This window comes from Uranotaenia lowii, chromosome 1 (assembly GCF_029784155.1).
Source record: "Uranotaenia lowii strain MFRU-FL chromosome 1, ASM2978415v1, whole genome shotgun sequence".
Lineage (NCBI taxonomy): Eukaryota > Metazoa > Arthropoda > Insecta > Diptera > Culicidae > Uranotaenia > Uranotaenia lowii.
The window spans coordinates 157261768-157276826 of NC_073691.1; the positions used below are offsets into that span (position 1 = coordinate 157261768).

The 15059-nt window shown below is 37.9% G+C and overlaps 1 protein-coding gene across 1 annotated transcript in view; it reads left to right on the plus strand.

The window, feature by feature from the left end:
• Positions 1–2278: 2278 nt before the first annotated feature.
• LOC129738067 (limbic system-associated membrane protein) overlaps positions 2279–15059 on the plus strand; it is a 335222-nt gene continuing 322441 nt past the window's right edge. The window contains exons 1-2 of the mRNA XM_055729249.1: positions 2279–2336; positions 10403–10540. Of these exons, the coding sequence (XP_055585224.1) occupies positions 2279–2336; positions 10403–10540 (196 nt within the window). The remainder of the gene's footprint in view (positions 2337–10402; positions 10541–15059) is intronic.

Here is a 15059-nt window from a genome sequence, read left to right on the forward strand (position 1 = left end):
GAAAAGACAAGAAAAAAGAAAACACCATAGGTGAAAAAGATTTACACTTTAACATTATGAGAAAATTATACTTACAGTTATGAATGATAGCTTCCGTAGAGATTGCTGGAAGAAAAGATAAAATTGTTTAATTTTGTTATTCATCCTTTCGAAACCACTTAATTTCTAATAGAAAATGTAATTAAGTGTTGTACTCACCTTGATTATTTCGTCAACTGTTTCCGACCATTGCATCCAAAATCCAAACAATCAACAATGGTTTTTGGAACTCTCTGAGTTGTTTTCATCTATTTTGTTCGAAAACGTATGCGTCTTTGCTAAGTTCCAGGCTTTGAAAGTCAATAGATGAAAACAACTCAAAATTTTGATGGATTTTAACTCAGTTGTTTTCATCTTCATACATGGTGCGACCGCTAAACCGAAATTAATCAGTCTCTGAATAATCTAAATTTACCGTGTACCACAAATTTACTGACGTTCACATCTTTTGTACAAGAAAGCTATGCCAGGAAGACGCAAACCGATGCTATTTATAGAAATCTGTCTGCTGCATTTGATAAAGTAAACAACGAGATTGCTCTCGTAAAGCTAGGTCGCTTTGGCTTCTGTGGACCATTACTGGAGTGGTTTCGGAGTGACTTAACGAGACGAAAGTTGTCCGTTCATACTGGAGAATCCTTCTCGAGACAGTTTCTTGGCTCTTCCAGAGTGCCGCAAGGAAGCCATTTAGGACCAATAATTTTTGTCATCTATTTTAATGATGTTCTGTCGCTTCTCGATGGCCCAAAACTCGCTTATGCCGATGATTTAAAACTGTATCACACCTTCAATGGTAGAGACGACATCGATTTCCTGAAACGGCAGTTCAACATTTTTGCTGACTGGTGCGACAAGAACTGCCTACCGCTAAATCGCAGTAAATGCTCGATCATAACTTTTTCTCGCAAGCGACACCCTTTTTATGCTGAGTACATTCTCGGGGATGAAATAATTTCCCGGGTTGACTAAATCAATGATCTGGGTATTATTCTCGATCAACGGCTTGAGTTTAAGACTCACACGAACTACGTTGTAGACAAAGCCTCCAGAAATCTTGGTTTCTTGTTTCACGTTGCTAAAGAATTTAAAGATGTGTACTGCTTAAAAAGCTTATATTGCAGCAAAGTTCGTTCCGTTCTTGAGTATGCCTCCGCTGTCTGGTGCCCTTTCTACTAGAATGGAGTTGAACGAATCGAGGCTATCCAGCGGCGCTTCATGCGATATGCCCTTCGACACCTGAACTGGCAAGATCCTTTTCGTTTGCCCAGTTATGAAAATCGTTGCCGCCTGATAGACTTAGACACGCTTCAAGTCCGAAGAAACGCTACACGTGCTTTGGTCGTTGCGGATCTCCTTACATCGAGGATTGACTGTCCCTCGCTGGAAGCTATTCCTATCAACGTGCGACCGCGAGGATTGAGAAACCAGGATCTGCAACTCTATGTTCCCGTTCTGCTGAATAATTATGGGGCTAACAGCGCTCTTATAGGCATCCTAAAAACCTTCAACCGTTTTTCGGAGTACTTTGACTTCGGCGTTCCCAGAAATGTTTTCCGTAGAAAAATATTGGACAAGTCAAGATTTACTTAGATGTACTTAGATTTATGTCAATTTATATATGTAACCTATAATTAAGTTATCATTAGGATCTAAATTTGATCCGTTGATTTTTATACAATTAACAATAAACAATAAACTGCCCCAACGCGCATTGGTACAGTTGGTGCAAAACTAGCCAATAAGCCTTGAAAGTGAGTGAAATTCGTATCGTTACTTCAAGCATGAAAACACACACACTCAACGTCACCAGCTCCCAATGCATGATGGATTCATTGCCATGGTTCTAAATATAACCTTACAAGGAAGTCATCACTCAGAGGCGACACAATCAAGGCACCAGAAAGCAGCAGGGAGGAAGGAACATTCCTGGCAACGGAACACTTGGGATGCTTGTGTCCCAACAATCCTTTGCTGGGAAAAAAGGAAGAAAAACGACAGACTCCGTCAAATGGAGTAAATGTCAAGCAATATCAGTGTTTTGAGCGATTGTTGCTTTTGTTGTTGTTGTTGTTGTTGTTGTTGCTCCCAGTGAGCGTTCATGTGGTTATTGAAGCACGTGTACCCACGTGTACACTTCCAGAACCTTCGGGAGGGGCTCCTGCCTCAGCTCCGGTCCGGAGTTTCCCGGGAGCCCAGCAAGTACTTTGCTTCCGATACGTGAGGACACACAAGCTGCATGATGGGGAGTAACATTACGGCTCCAGGATCGGCTCTTTTTCCCACATGTGGATGGCTTCGTGCGTTGTTCGTAGGTTGTTTGTGGAAGCACGATACCTATGGTTTTTTCATAACATTTTTTTTGCATCTGGTGAAATATTGCCAATGGGGATGTTATTTTATGCTTACGCGTCTCCATCATTGTTGGCGCACACACAATATGTAGGTATTCTTGGCTCGGCAGCATTTTGTATGGCAGCCTACCTACATACATATCTCTATGTTTACGGTTTGATGGAGGGAAAACATCGCCGGGTAGCGTGAGCTTTGCTTGATTGAAGCCTTAATGGAGATGCTTATGCCCTTGGAAATAACATCTGCCATTTGGGGATGGTGTCGTGAATGAAAGCAGCGATGTCGACGACGACGTTTGAAGACGCCAGAGACATTCAGGTACCGGCAGACTGCCTTTCAGTGGGATAACACAATGAAAATAAGGTGAATACTTGCGCTTCCGAAAGCCACCTGGTTGACGAGTAATTTTTATTTTTTTCTCCTGTTGCTTTTATTCTTTTTTTTTTTTTTTGAAAAAAAAAACAACCTTGAATGGATTCGACATTGCTGGGCTGCATGTTTGCTCTGGCAAATTTAAGATGAAAGAAAAATGTTTATTCATTTTACTAGGTCTCTCATGGAAATTTGTGAAACTGGTGGACGATACCAGTTAAATATCTGCGTGAAACCGTTGATTCTTTTAGTTTGTAATGGGAAGCAAGTTCAAATTTCGCTCACGCTTACAAACCGCTCACCTTTGACCTTTGACATCTTCTGATAGCTTGTAACTTCAAGTTTCTATGCTCCAAAAATTAGAACGATACTTGAACCCGTTGATGAACTAGAAGCATTTTCGTGGGAGTAAAAAAATTGCGATTTTTCTGAAGTTAGGGGAGACTTGATCCCCTATTGAAGGAAACTTGATCTTTTATTCAGGAAGCCATAATCTTTTTAGAAAAATCAAACAAAACCCCAAGATAGAATGTTAATTGACTATTTTTGTCATGTTTGTTCTCATTTCCCAATTAATAGCAGACATAAGAAGAAAATTCTATAACTTTTGTCTCAACGCTAATTACATTGCATACTTAAAGGCGCTTTTTTATAATTAAGAGAAAATTAATTATTTTTGCTCTTTTCTTCAGACAATTGTTTGATAAATATTAGTTTTTGGATAAATATTAGTAATTTTGTAATCAGCAATCATAACGATCAATTCAGAAGAAGAATATGCCGTTTGGAAGGGGGATCAATTGTACCCATAATCAACATTCTAGAAAACTTTTTCTGAAAAAAGTTGAGAGTTTTCCATTGCTTAGAAAATATGGCATTATGAAGTTCATTTTACGCTCGAACGATTGATACATTGTAACAAATATTTTTTTCATAATTTTCCCATGTAAGGAACATTTTAAAGTGATGAAAAAAGATCTTCAAGTTACATTTTGTGAAATTTTTCAAACATAGTTCAATTACTCAAACAATTATTTTGTTAAAATTTTTTAAACTACAAGCATTGTTATTTTGCTCATTTTGGCACATTTTTTTAGAACATTTGATCTTTGTAAGACATTCCAGTTTCGAGATATAGCTAAGGAATCAAGTATCCCCAGGGATCAAGTATCCTCATTCTCCCCTAATCTTCATAAAAAGCTAAAGCGCTATTTGGCCCTATTCTAGAAACGTCATAATGACCAATCATTGTTGGTCATCAATGTTTATCACCAAAGCTTTTAAAAAGCTATTATTAAACATGTTAGCAATTTTTGTTTTCTTTTTTGATTTTGTGAGTTCTCGAAGTTTTTGTTGTGAGTTCTTGGAAAATACTGCTGGCTACAAATAATCTCACGGTAATCCTGGTCCCATCCTCTTACGAAAAAGGGAATTCGTAGTCCATATTATTCGTAAAGCTGTAGAAAGATGTTTCATCTTTAAACTTAAGATAAAAGCAACGTTCATATTCATCCTTATATAAATAATGTACAGTTGAAGCTTCTATCGCCAACGTGTTTCCAACAAATCCGAAGACGTCTAGATGTGCCTGTGGCTTTGAAGACAAACCGAAAGCTATTTTCATCGTATTCTTGCGCGCTCTTTCCATTTCGGTATTCCATAAACGTTTCCGATCAAAACCTCACTATCGACTATTGGAATCAAGTGTTCAGATGAATCGCGTGTGATCGCATCGACGTCCGAGTGTGAATTGTTTCGGATATTTAAATTTGACTTCTACTAGTTTAGTTCTTTCTCTTAATACTCATTCTGTGGGGGTTTCATTTGATTTCCAATGATGAACAGCATTTCAAAGTTCAGCGAAATAGTGAATTTCGGAGAAAGTGAAATTCGACTTCTACTCGTGTAGCCATTTCACCCAATACCAATATTGTTGGGGTTTCATGCGATTTTAAATCGATTTCAGCATTTTTAATTTCAGCGGAAGCCGCCATCTTGGATTTCAAGATGGCGTCAGACAGGGCCGTAGGAAGAACCGACTCATGGGGGGTGTTTTGGTGACTGATTTTTAACTATGATTTTTTCCCCAACGATTCATAAATACAAAAAAAAATTAAAGCAAATTATGTTTGTATCTAAATCATTATTAATCTTCAAGTACTCATTGTTAGTTTTCGTATTAAATCTTTATTTTAGCAAAGTGGTCCTTACCCTAAAAGGCGAGCTAAATTTTTATAATGAAACCCTTAGAAACAAAATATGGAATTTGCTTCCAACGATGGTTAAATTTTTTTAATTTGTTTAAGAGTTTGGTAGATTAGAGTCTGGTAGTTATTTTATTTAAGTATAAAATAAGTTCTTTTCAGAGAAGCTTTAAATTCCTCCAAAACAAAACTTATTCTATATTCAAATCAAACAAGCCCAATCTTTCAAACTATTTCGCAAGATGCAAGTTTCTAACCATTGATGAAAATAAATAAAAATTTTCAAGAGACAGTAAGAAATAAAAAAATCGGATCACATTTGCTTGATGTAAATTTTAACTAAAGTTATGATTTTATTTTGAAATTTGGTTTTAAAAAACCGTGCAATGTTAATAATGTTAAACAATACACCGAAAATATAGGATTTTGTGCAGATATTTAAGGTGAAGATCAGGTACCTATTTCTTTAACAGCATTTATTTGTCACATAGAATAAATTCATTAATGAAAGTCGTGTGGATGATTTTTTAAATATAATGTGGGATATTTTGCATACAATAAAACTTAGAAAATTAACTCAATTTCTACTTTATATTTATGAACTTATTTCGATTGATGTTTCTCGGTGATCAGGAAAAGGATCATTATAAGTGCGGTGATCAAAATAAAAAAAAACTTTATATTTGTGATTTTATGATGATTGAAAAACTCATTCACAAGCTTAATCATTTTCTGAATTTTATACCTGAATTCTGAACCTGATTTCAAAAATTGAACTTTGAATCTGTTTCCGAATTTCTATACGATTTCTGAAATGTAAAAAAAATACGTTTTTTGAATCTTATTTTCAGATCAGAATTTCATGAGCCAAGTTTTAGAGCCCTCATTCTTGCATGAATCTTTTATTTAGATTCTGTAGTGCTGGTTTAATCTTAATTCATTATTTAAATTATTTATTATTAATCTGTTTTGTGAATCTGAATAAGAATGTGAATTTCAAATGATGAATCTGAATCTAAGTTTTCAATTTTGGATCGCTACTTAAGAGCTTTAAAATTTGTGTTAGAATAAAGTTTTAAAACTTCGAATTTGAATATAAAATATAATTCTTCTTTTTTCATATTCTGAAAACTATTATCAAAACATTAAAAATGCATACGATTTTCGAAAAACATGATTCAAATTTGATACCATGCAAAACCAAATTTGAACCAGAATTTCAAAACAGCTTTTCATTCCTAATTTCTTATGATTATTCGAACTGCAAATCAAAAATCCTAAACTTGATACAGAATCAGAAATACGAAAATCTGTAGAAATACAATTTTTCTTATGCAAGTATGGAACCAGAACCTCGAAAATGGGTTAAATTTAAAATTTAATATGCAGACCTGAATTTCGATGATAAGGTTGCTCGATTTTAACCGGGTTGGCCTAGATAATTAATATTAAATTTGGGAAAAGTCCGGATCGACTTGGTTGCCTGGATTTCATTGAAAAAGTCCGGATTTTGTCTGGATTTATTCTAATTCTCATTCTGAAATCAAATAAAAAACAAATTGTGTTTCAATTTTTTTTTATTTATGCGTTCAAAATTTTTGGGGAAAGTTTAAAAAAAGAATCATGAAAGGTATTTTCAAGTTTTATTCCATGATTTTTTATGAGTAATTCCAAGATTTTGACCAAAATTGCTCTTATATTTCTCGGATTTTGGTCGACAATTTTGAAATCCAAAACTCGGATTTTGCAAGGTTTTTATATAAAACAGCCCGGATTGGTCTGGTCCGGATACGTGATGAAAAAATTCTGGCAATCTTATCCTATGAACAAGTGAGAAAATTTTGAGAAACTGTAGCTAATTTTTGAACTTGAGATGGGTTTTAAGGATTTTGGCATTAGGTTTTAGTCTAGATTGTTACTCTTGAATAACTTAGCACTATTATTATAATTTATTATGAAATTAAAATTTTAAGGGTAGAGTGTAATAGCTTGCTTGCTTTTTTGGACCTTCATGGGGGGGGGGTTTAACCCCCGAAACCCCCCCCCCCCCCGTTCCTACGGCCATGGCGTCAGATAACGAAATTCGATTTCTACTGGTTGATTTTTTTCAACTAATACCCTTATTGTATGGGTTTTATACGATTGTCAGTCAATTAAAGTCTTTTTAAGTTGAGTTATAGCCGCCAGCTTGGAATTTAAGACGGCGACGGACAGCGAAATTCGACTTCTACTCGTCTATTACTTTCACCTAATAACCATATTGTGAAGGTTTCATACAATTTTCAGTAAATTACAGTTTTGGAAATAAAAGCGGAAGCCGCCATCTTGGATTAATGATGGCGTCAAGCAAAACTAAATTTTCCAACTATTTTGACCAGTGAATAAAATTGTCCCTGACATTGTCTAAAAACAAGCGACAAAGTCGGCGTGAGGTTTTGTCTTTATTCTCTCTTCGTGCGAAAACCGTTCGTTCATTCCTTATGTGCAGCATGACAAAATGAAATAGGTAATCAAGTATTGTCGCGTCGTTGAGAAGATAATGACAAATTCTCATTTGAAATTATCCAGAAATTTAAAACTTGAGACAAACCGCTTCGACTATGTGGGTAATCTAGCTGATTTCGTGATAGTGAAAAAATATGTGATCTAATCATAACTATTCTGAGAAGAACTGGTGAATCCTTTTCCAGGCAATTCCCTGCCCCTTCAGGTGTGCCCCAAGGAAGCCATTTAGGAACGATAATTTTCGTAATCTACTTCAATGACGCACTCTCGCTTCTGGACGGCACCAAACTCGCTTATGCTGATTGTGCACACTTAAGTTTCGTGCTGTACTGGCTGAACGGGAGACACGCGTCCACTCTCGCCGACGATCGTTGGTAGACTGGCTGCCGCACACGACATGACAGCTGAGCCGTCATGTCTGTGCGTGTGGTAAGGATCATGGAGGGAGAATAACGACTCGGAAGGCCTATCGGTGAGAGAGTGTGGCGAATCGCAATTATCTGCTACACACTGATGACCTCAAACTTTTTCACATCATAAACAACCAAGACGACATCGACTTTTTCAGCAGCAATTTTCCGAATTTGCTCACTGGTGCGACATTAACTGCCTGCCTTTGAACCGCAGCAAATGCTCGGTTATGACATTTTCCCGTAAGCAGCACACTCTTCATGCTGAGTACATCCTTGGAACCTAGGAGATCTAGGAGTTATCCTCGATCAACGGCTGGAGTACAAGACTAACACGAACTATGTTGTTGACAAAGCTTCTAGAAACCTTGGATTCCTGTTTCGCATGGCCAAAGACTTTAAAGACGTGTACTGCCTTAAAAGTCTTTATTGCTGCATAGTTCGTTCCATCCTCGAGTACGCATCAGCTGTCTGGTGCCCCTTCTATCAGAACGGAGCTGAACGAATCGAGGCTATCCAGCGGCGCTTCCTGCGGTATGCACTACGTCACCTGAATTGGCACGATCCGTTTCGTCTGCCAAGCTACGAAAATCGTTGCCGCCTCATAGATTTGGATACGCTTCAAGTTCGTAGGAACGCTACTCGAGCTCTGGTTTTGGCTGACCTGCTGACATCAAGAATTGACTCTCCCACGCTGCTGGAGGCTGTCCCTCTTAGTGTACGACCCCGAGGATTAAGAAACCAGCATTTGCAACTTTACGTTCCCATTCGTCTGAACAACTATGGGGCCAACAGCGCTTTTGTGGGAATCTTAAAAACTTTTAATCGTTTTGCTGAGCATTTTGACTTTGACGTTTCGAGAAATGTGTTCCGAAGGAAAATATTAGACGTGTCTAGAACTGTGTCGAGTGGATTTTAATTTTAGAAAGTTAATTAGGATTAAGTTATCATTTGGATCAACATGTGATCCGTTGATTTTTTATACAAATAAACAAATATGTGCATGTAAGAGATCTTGGCCTAACATAAAGGGAATCTTCCCGGTTCCGGAACGAAATATGTCAAATCAATGAATAATTAATATTAATAGAAAGCGTTTGGCCTCTTCATAATGAGAATCGATAGGAGAAACGATTCGAGGACGCTGGGTCGTAGCCACGGCCAATCTGGCCGGTCCCAAAACGAAATATGTCGAAGATATCGAATCAAGACTTGCAGCGTATTGATAGAAAGCGGTGGTGTCAATTGAATTCATGGTTTATCAATCCAAAAAGACATACACCTGTTGAAAAGCTAATAACTTTTTTGTCTAAAAAGATACGAAGTTATGATATTCGACAAAGTTGTTCAGCGGAAAATTTCGTTTTGGAATTTTATAAATTTTCACAAAAACTGTCAGCTGGCTCGGTTCCATAGAAGGAACAAAAAAGATGTTTATTTTTCAGTACAAAATATTCAATTTTCCCATTCAAACCTTAAAGTTCAAATTTACTCATGTAAACGTTACTTAAAAAATCTGCAAAAAATCATGGATGAGTTTTCGACCAAAACGAAGATTTTAAGACCCAAGGGTTTGAGAAATTCTAAAATGACCCCAAATCGACTCAGTCTAATGTGCTATCTAACCTGAGAGTGTTCTGTTTTGATATCTTGATCGGGAACTATCACTAAGTTTTATGGCGGTTTTAATAATCATGCACTGAGTGCTATTATAGAACATGCAAAAGAAAACTTGGAGCAAACTTCTAAGTTTGTGTTTTATTATAGTTTACACAGAACATCCATTACTCTTTCAAAAGAAATAAAACAGTTAGTTTAATAAAAGCTTTATTAGTGTTTTCAAAACTATCTGTAAAAATATGGTCGATTCAAGAATATAAACATTTTTCATAACCATAATTTAACCGTCATAAAACGAGCTGCACAAAAAATGCCATAATTATACCATAATAAAACATCCTAATGCCAGTTAGCTTAATCTGTGTTACTTGGGAACCGTTTTTTAATAAATCATGAAATAAAAAAAAACCAAAAAAAAACTAATAAGACACCACACGGACACACTTACTAAACACTGATGGAGCAGGGACGAATCATACCAGAGGATGGAAATTCCCGAAAAAAAAAACAACAGTCTGCATTCAATTTTCAAGTAAAAAGTGCTTTTGATAACGAACTTGTAGCGGAAACAAAGTCTTGCCGGACAAAGTGAAGATTGCCAATAGGCAATCTTGTTTCCATTCTCGTTCACTGCTCTTTGTGCAAGTAAGAACTCTCCACTTCCTGTCTGAGAAACGTCCTCGGAATGCCGGAACACGTAAATCGCAGGCTACACTACTCTGATCCGGAATTTAGTCATCACGTGCGTGTGCCAAAATTGGCAAAAAAACAACTTTTTCGCAGCGTTCCAGAAAAAAAAAAGAAACGAGTCCCAAAATCGATCTCCATTCTAATAGCCTTTTTTTGCTAAGCTCCATGTTTCATGGTTTTTTTTTTTTTCTCTCCCTCTCTTGATTGCAGGTAGCAGCAGTAGTAAAAGCCTTTCTTCATCATCCTCGACTAACAACGGTCTGGTTCCGCGGTTCGTGTCCAGGGGCCACACATACCGGGCAGTGGTCGGGGACACTCTGGTTCTGCCCTGCGAGGTCGAGAATCTAGGTGAGTAATCTCTGGTTCCGCTATCGGGTTTGAGCCATGCCGTATAATCTAGTGCCAGGATGGATTCGTCGATGCTGCGTTTGTTGCAGTTTTTTTTTCGTCTATTTCAGAACCGAACTGCAAAAACAGGAAATTGCAAAGTGCTGTGCTCTATTTCCGCTACCGTTATCGGTTTTGAGCTTAACTTTTTTTTTTCTGTACTACATTCTTACACAGGACACTCTTCGAAAAACTTCATCGAACCGGTTCGGAAAGGTCAAACTTGTGGGATGAGCCTTTCAATTATTCTACGAGCTTTCTCAAATTTGTAGTCGAAATCGCACATTCATCAATTCAACTTTACAATCTACATAACTGGAAACATACTTGTTCTGTAAATAGTCTAAGAATTTACGTAATCAAATAATGTAACGATTTCCCTACCGACCTAAGTTTAAGGGTGTCCACGATATAATTGCCACACACAAATTTTATTCACAAAATTCGAGTTTTCATCCGATTGCCATCAAATTTCAGCGATTGAAAAACAACTATTAAACTTCAATTTACCATTTTGCTCGTATTTGCCAAAAGATTCTGCACAACCTGTGAATCAACCGTTTTTTGCATGTAAACCCATAGTTTCTTCAGTTCCTCGACTGTATTCACTACCTTAGGTCGTTTAAGAAGGTGCTGCTTCATAATTGCCCAGTACTTCTCAATGTGGCGGAGCTCCGGAGTGTTGGGAGGATTGAACATTTTCGGCAGGAAATTGACCTTATTGTCCGCATACCACTTCAGCACGTCCTTGGAGTAGTGGCATGAGGCCAAATCCAGCCAGAAGATTGTTGGGACGTTGTGGTCCTCCAGGAGAGGAAGCAGCCGCTTCTGGAGGCACTCTTTCATGTACACCAGTCCGTTCATCGTGTCCTGGGTCACGAAAGGTGCACTCCAAATTTGGACATCTTCTGAGTGCGGACATGCTCCGGAACGCTGAACTTATCCTTGGCCGTGAAAAACAGGTTGCCGGGGATCTGTTTGAAGTCGGCCTTCACATATGTTTCGTCGTCCATGATGCAGCATTCAACTTGTGTCAGCATGTTGAGGTACAACTTACTGGTACGGGCTTTGGCGGACTTGTTCTGCTTCTCGCCGCGATTACCCGGTAAATTTGAATCGGCAGAGAGGTAACTCAAATCGCCAGAGGGATCGTAACGATCTCTCTGGCGATTTTGCATCATCACATCGTTAGAGAGGGACACACCATACGCGTGCCTTGGGTGAGTGCCACGAATAAAGCTAAGACACGCCCTCCAGAGAAACACACGAACACAATCCGAATCGTGTTTGTATGTTTCCCTCCGAGACGCGTGTTCGCCTGCCTGAGAAGTCGACAGCTACGATTGAAAGCACACACGGGACACGGGGACAAAATGCGACCACACCGTACGAGTGTACGATTCAAACTGATTTCGCATGTACGCATTCGTATTTGTTGCCTCTAGGTATCTCGGCAGGACAAACCGAATGAAAATATTTGCGTTCTTGGAGTGTCGCCGAAGTTAACCGTTTTATTCTAAGTTCGGTGACTCAACTCTCAATTTTTTGCATGCTCTGTCGATTTCTGAGAGGACGCGCTTACTGGGTAGGGGCCTTCTGTACCTTGAACGTTCGGCCTTCTGGACAAAACTTCGGCTTAGGTGCAGCTTTTTAGCCACATCCCAAACGGAGGCGTTCGTGTTTCGGTTAAAGGCCAAAATTACGCGGTTGTGATTTTCGGTGTTGTACGAAATACTTTTTCCTTCACTTCTGGGCTTCCGATCGGTGGTCAATCGTTTCTCGAACCGCTTTATCACTCGCGACACCGTGGAATTCGCGGTTTCCAACGTTTTAGCGATGGAACAATGCGAGAGATCCTTGTTCTCGTGAAGAATGCGCACTCCATTTCCTCGAGTTTTGATCACAGGACTTTAAAACTTGCAGAATGTAAACAATGCACTATGAACTAAATCCACCCAAATTTTCAATAAATTCTACCCAACGACTAAAAAGTAAGAGCAATTTAATAGTGTGACACCTTTTTAATCAATACTTCAATGGCCGAAATATACTTGTTTCATAACAATTAACCGCTGTTCGATTGACACCCCACTCGGGATTCGCTACGAAGTTGGTCTATCCAATCACAAACAGGGTTGCCAATGTGCCTGATTTTTCAGGATTTGCCTGATTTTTGGAAGTCCTACTTGACATCATTGTTTATTGATTTGTCTTTGGTTGAATTACGGTGTAGACTAATATCTTAAAAACCAAGGGAATCTGCTTTAACTAATTTAAAACTACGCTCACTCATGATAAAATCGAATAGATGGTACACTGAGTTGAGACGTTCAAAACATTTATCTATCGGATGGTTTTTTCCATAAGTAATACGGTGGTAAGGTATCCAGAAAAACTGACGTTGTCGAAGTGGCCTAGTGGACCCGTTGGAGAATACTTAGTCAATGCGGTAAATTATCACATCACAGATGAAGTTTCGCTGCATCTCGGTTCGGCGTACTTCGAGTATGGCTAGGTTCAAGTTGCCAGATTGTGCGGTTTTATCCGGGTTTACCCGGATATTTAATACAAAATTTAGGAACAGTCCGGCTCGGCTTGGTTGCCCGGATTTCATTGAAAAATGTTCGGATTTTGCCCGGATTTATTCACTTTATTTGGCAAATCAAACCAAAAAATACAGCAAACGCCTTCAAAACGAATTTTTTTGAGCAAATTTGGTAAAATATCTATTACGATTACGATTTACGATTCAAAATCTGTCGATGAGTTTATGTGATTTTTGTTGAAAAAATTTCTGTATTTTGAGAAAATTTACCATTGCCCGGATTTATGGTGGTAACATTTGAAATCAAATGCTCGGATTTTGCCAGGATTTTATAAAAAAAAAATGCCCGGTTGTCCGGCCCGGATACATGCAAAAAAAATCCTTAGGCTAGGTTTATTAAAGCACATCTTTGCTTACATGGAGATAACTGAAGCGGATAATTCCAAGGGAGGCGATGTCGAGCGAAAATATCAAAATAACGCTGAATACGTTCGAGGTTGTAGCATTGTGTGCTCTAATCAGACATGCTTAAACTCGCTTCGTTTGAACGCGTTATGTGCAGATTGATTTTATTTTCGTTCCAATCATTACGTCAATACGCACAAAACGAAGAGAATAGTTCTGCATTGATAATTTCGATCGAAGCATAGCAGAAATAAAATCACACCAAGAAACAACAGAACGAAGCTTACCGAACACAAAATGCGCACGAACGTTCGTTGCCGAACAAACCGAGCAAACAGTTCATCGCATCACCCTCTCGCTCATTTCCCGTCCCCTTGGCCATACCACTTAGAGCCATGCCCAATGTTGCCACATCGAAATCTGTACCGCTCATCGAAAAAATCTTTTTCATCAGTACCAAAATCTCAAAAATCTGTACCAAAATTTGTACCGAAGAAAACAAAGTTCTGCATTAAATGTTTTGTGAAACTTATTTAATTTTTTTTATTATCTCTCTTCAAAATACAGACATAAAAAAATATTTTTCATAACAAAAACTTCCTAATGTTCATGATTTTTATATGTATAAAGTTTTATCAAAACGTTTTTTGAGCGTCGTATTTAATATGGCATTTTTCGATCCGCCTTTAATCCTAAATATTTTGAATTTTGATAAAAATTTTAGAAACATCGCTGATAAATTGGCAACAAAACACAGATTTTCGACAATCTAGTACTTCTCCTTTCTTTGGCGAAAGTATTTCGAAAGTCGGAAGTCCAGACTCCCGAAGTAAAATTTGGTGCTGGTGTGTTACTATTCATTCTAAGGATAGCATCTAATGTGTCAACACTCAGACGATTACGAACCTTGGGTTTTATTGGCATTTACTTGTGAGAAAATGCGCTCATTCACTGCTGACAAGCGGGGAATTATAATCAGATATTTAATTCTGTCTAGAATAATAATTGAGTTGATACACATTTCTGTACTGTTTTTGTAGAGTGTCAGCGTCACAGTTTGATTTTTAACATTCTTTCTATGAGCGTGTACTTCCATCTAAGGAACTATCGTCAGAATAATAAAGGCTAACTTTTGACTTATTTTCTATAAAGTTGTCAATAAACTGGATGAGAGCATTGTATAGACATTTTTTTCAATTTTAAAAGTCAAAAATCTGTACAAATCTGTACCAAATTTTGAAAATCTGTCATCTGTACGTAAAGATGTTGTAGCAAAAATGAGCTCAAAAATCTGTACTTGTCTAGATAAATCTGTACATGTGGCAACCATGTGTCGTAGTCCCAATTCAGGACTGAACACCACAATTTCCCGTTTGTAGAAATTCGTCACTTCGATTCAAAACTCGTTTATAGACTGACCAACCGTTCTTTGCTTCGATCAAATCCTTTTTCATCATCGACCTTATCAATGTACTAGTATATTTTTTTCGCTGGTTCTCCTAGCATACCAATACAAGCAATCGACGTCCA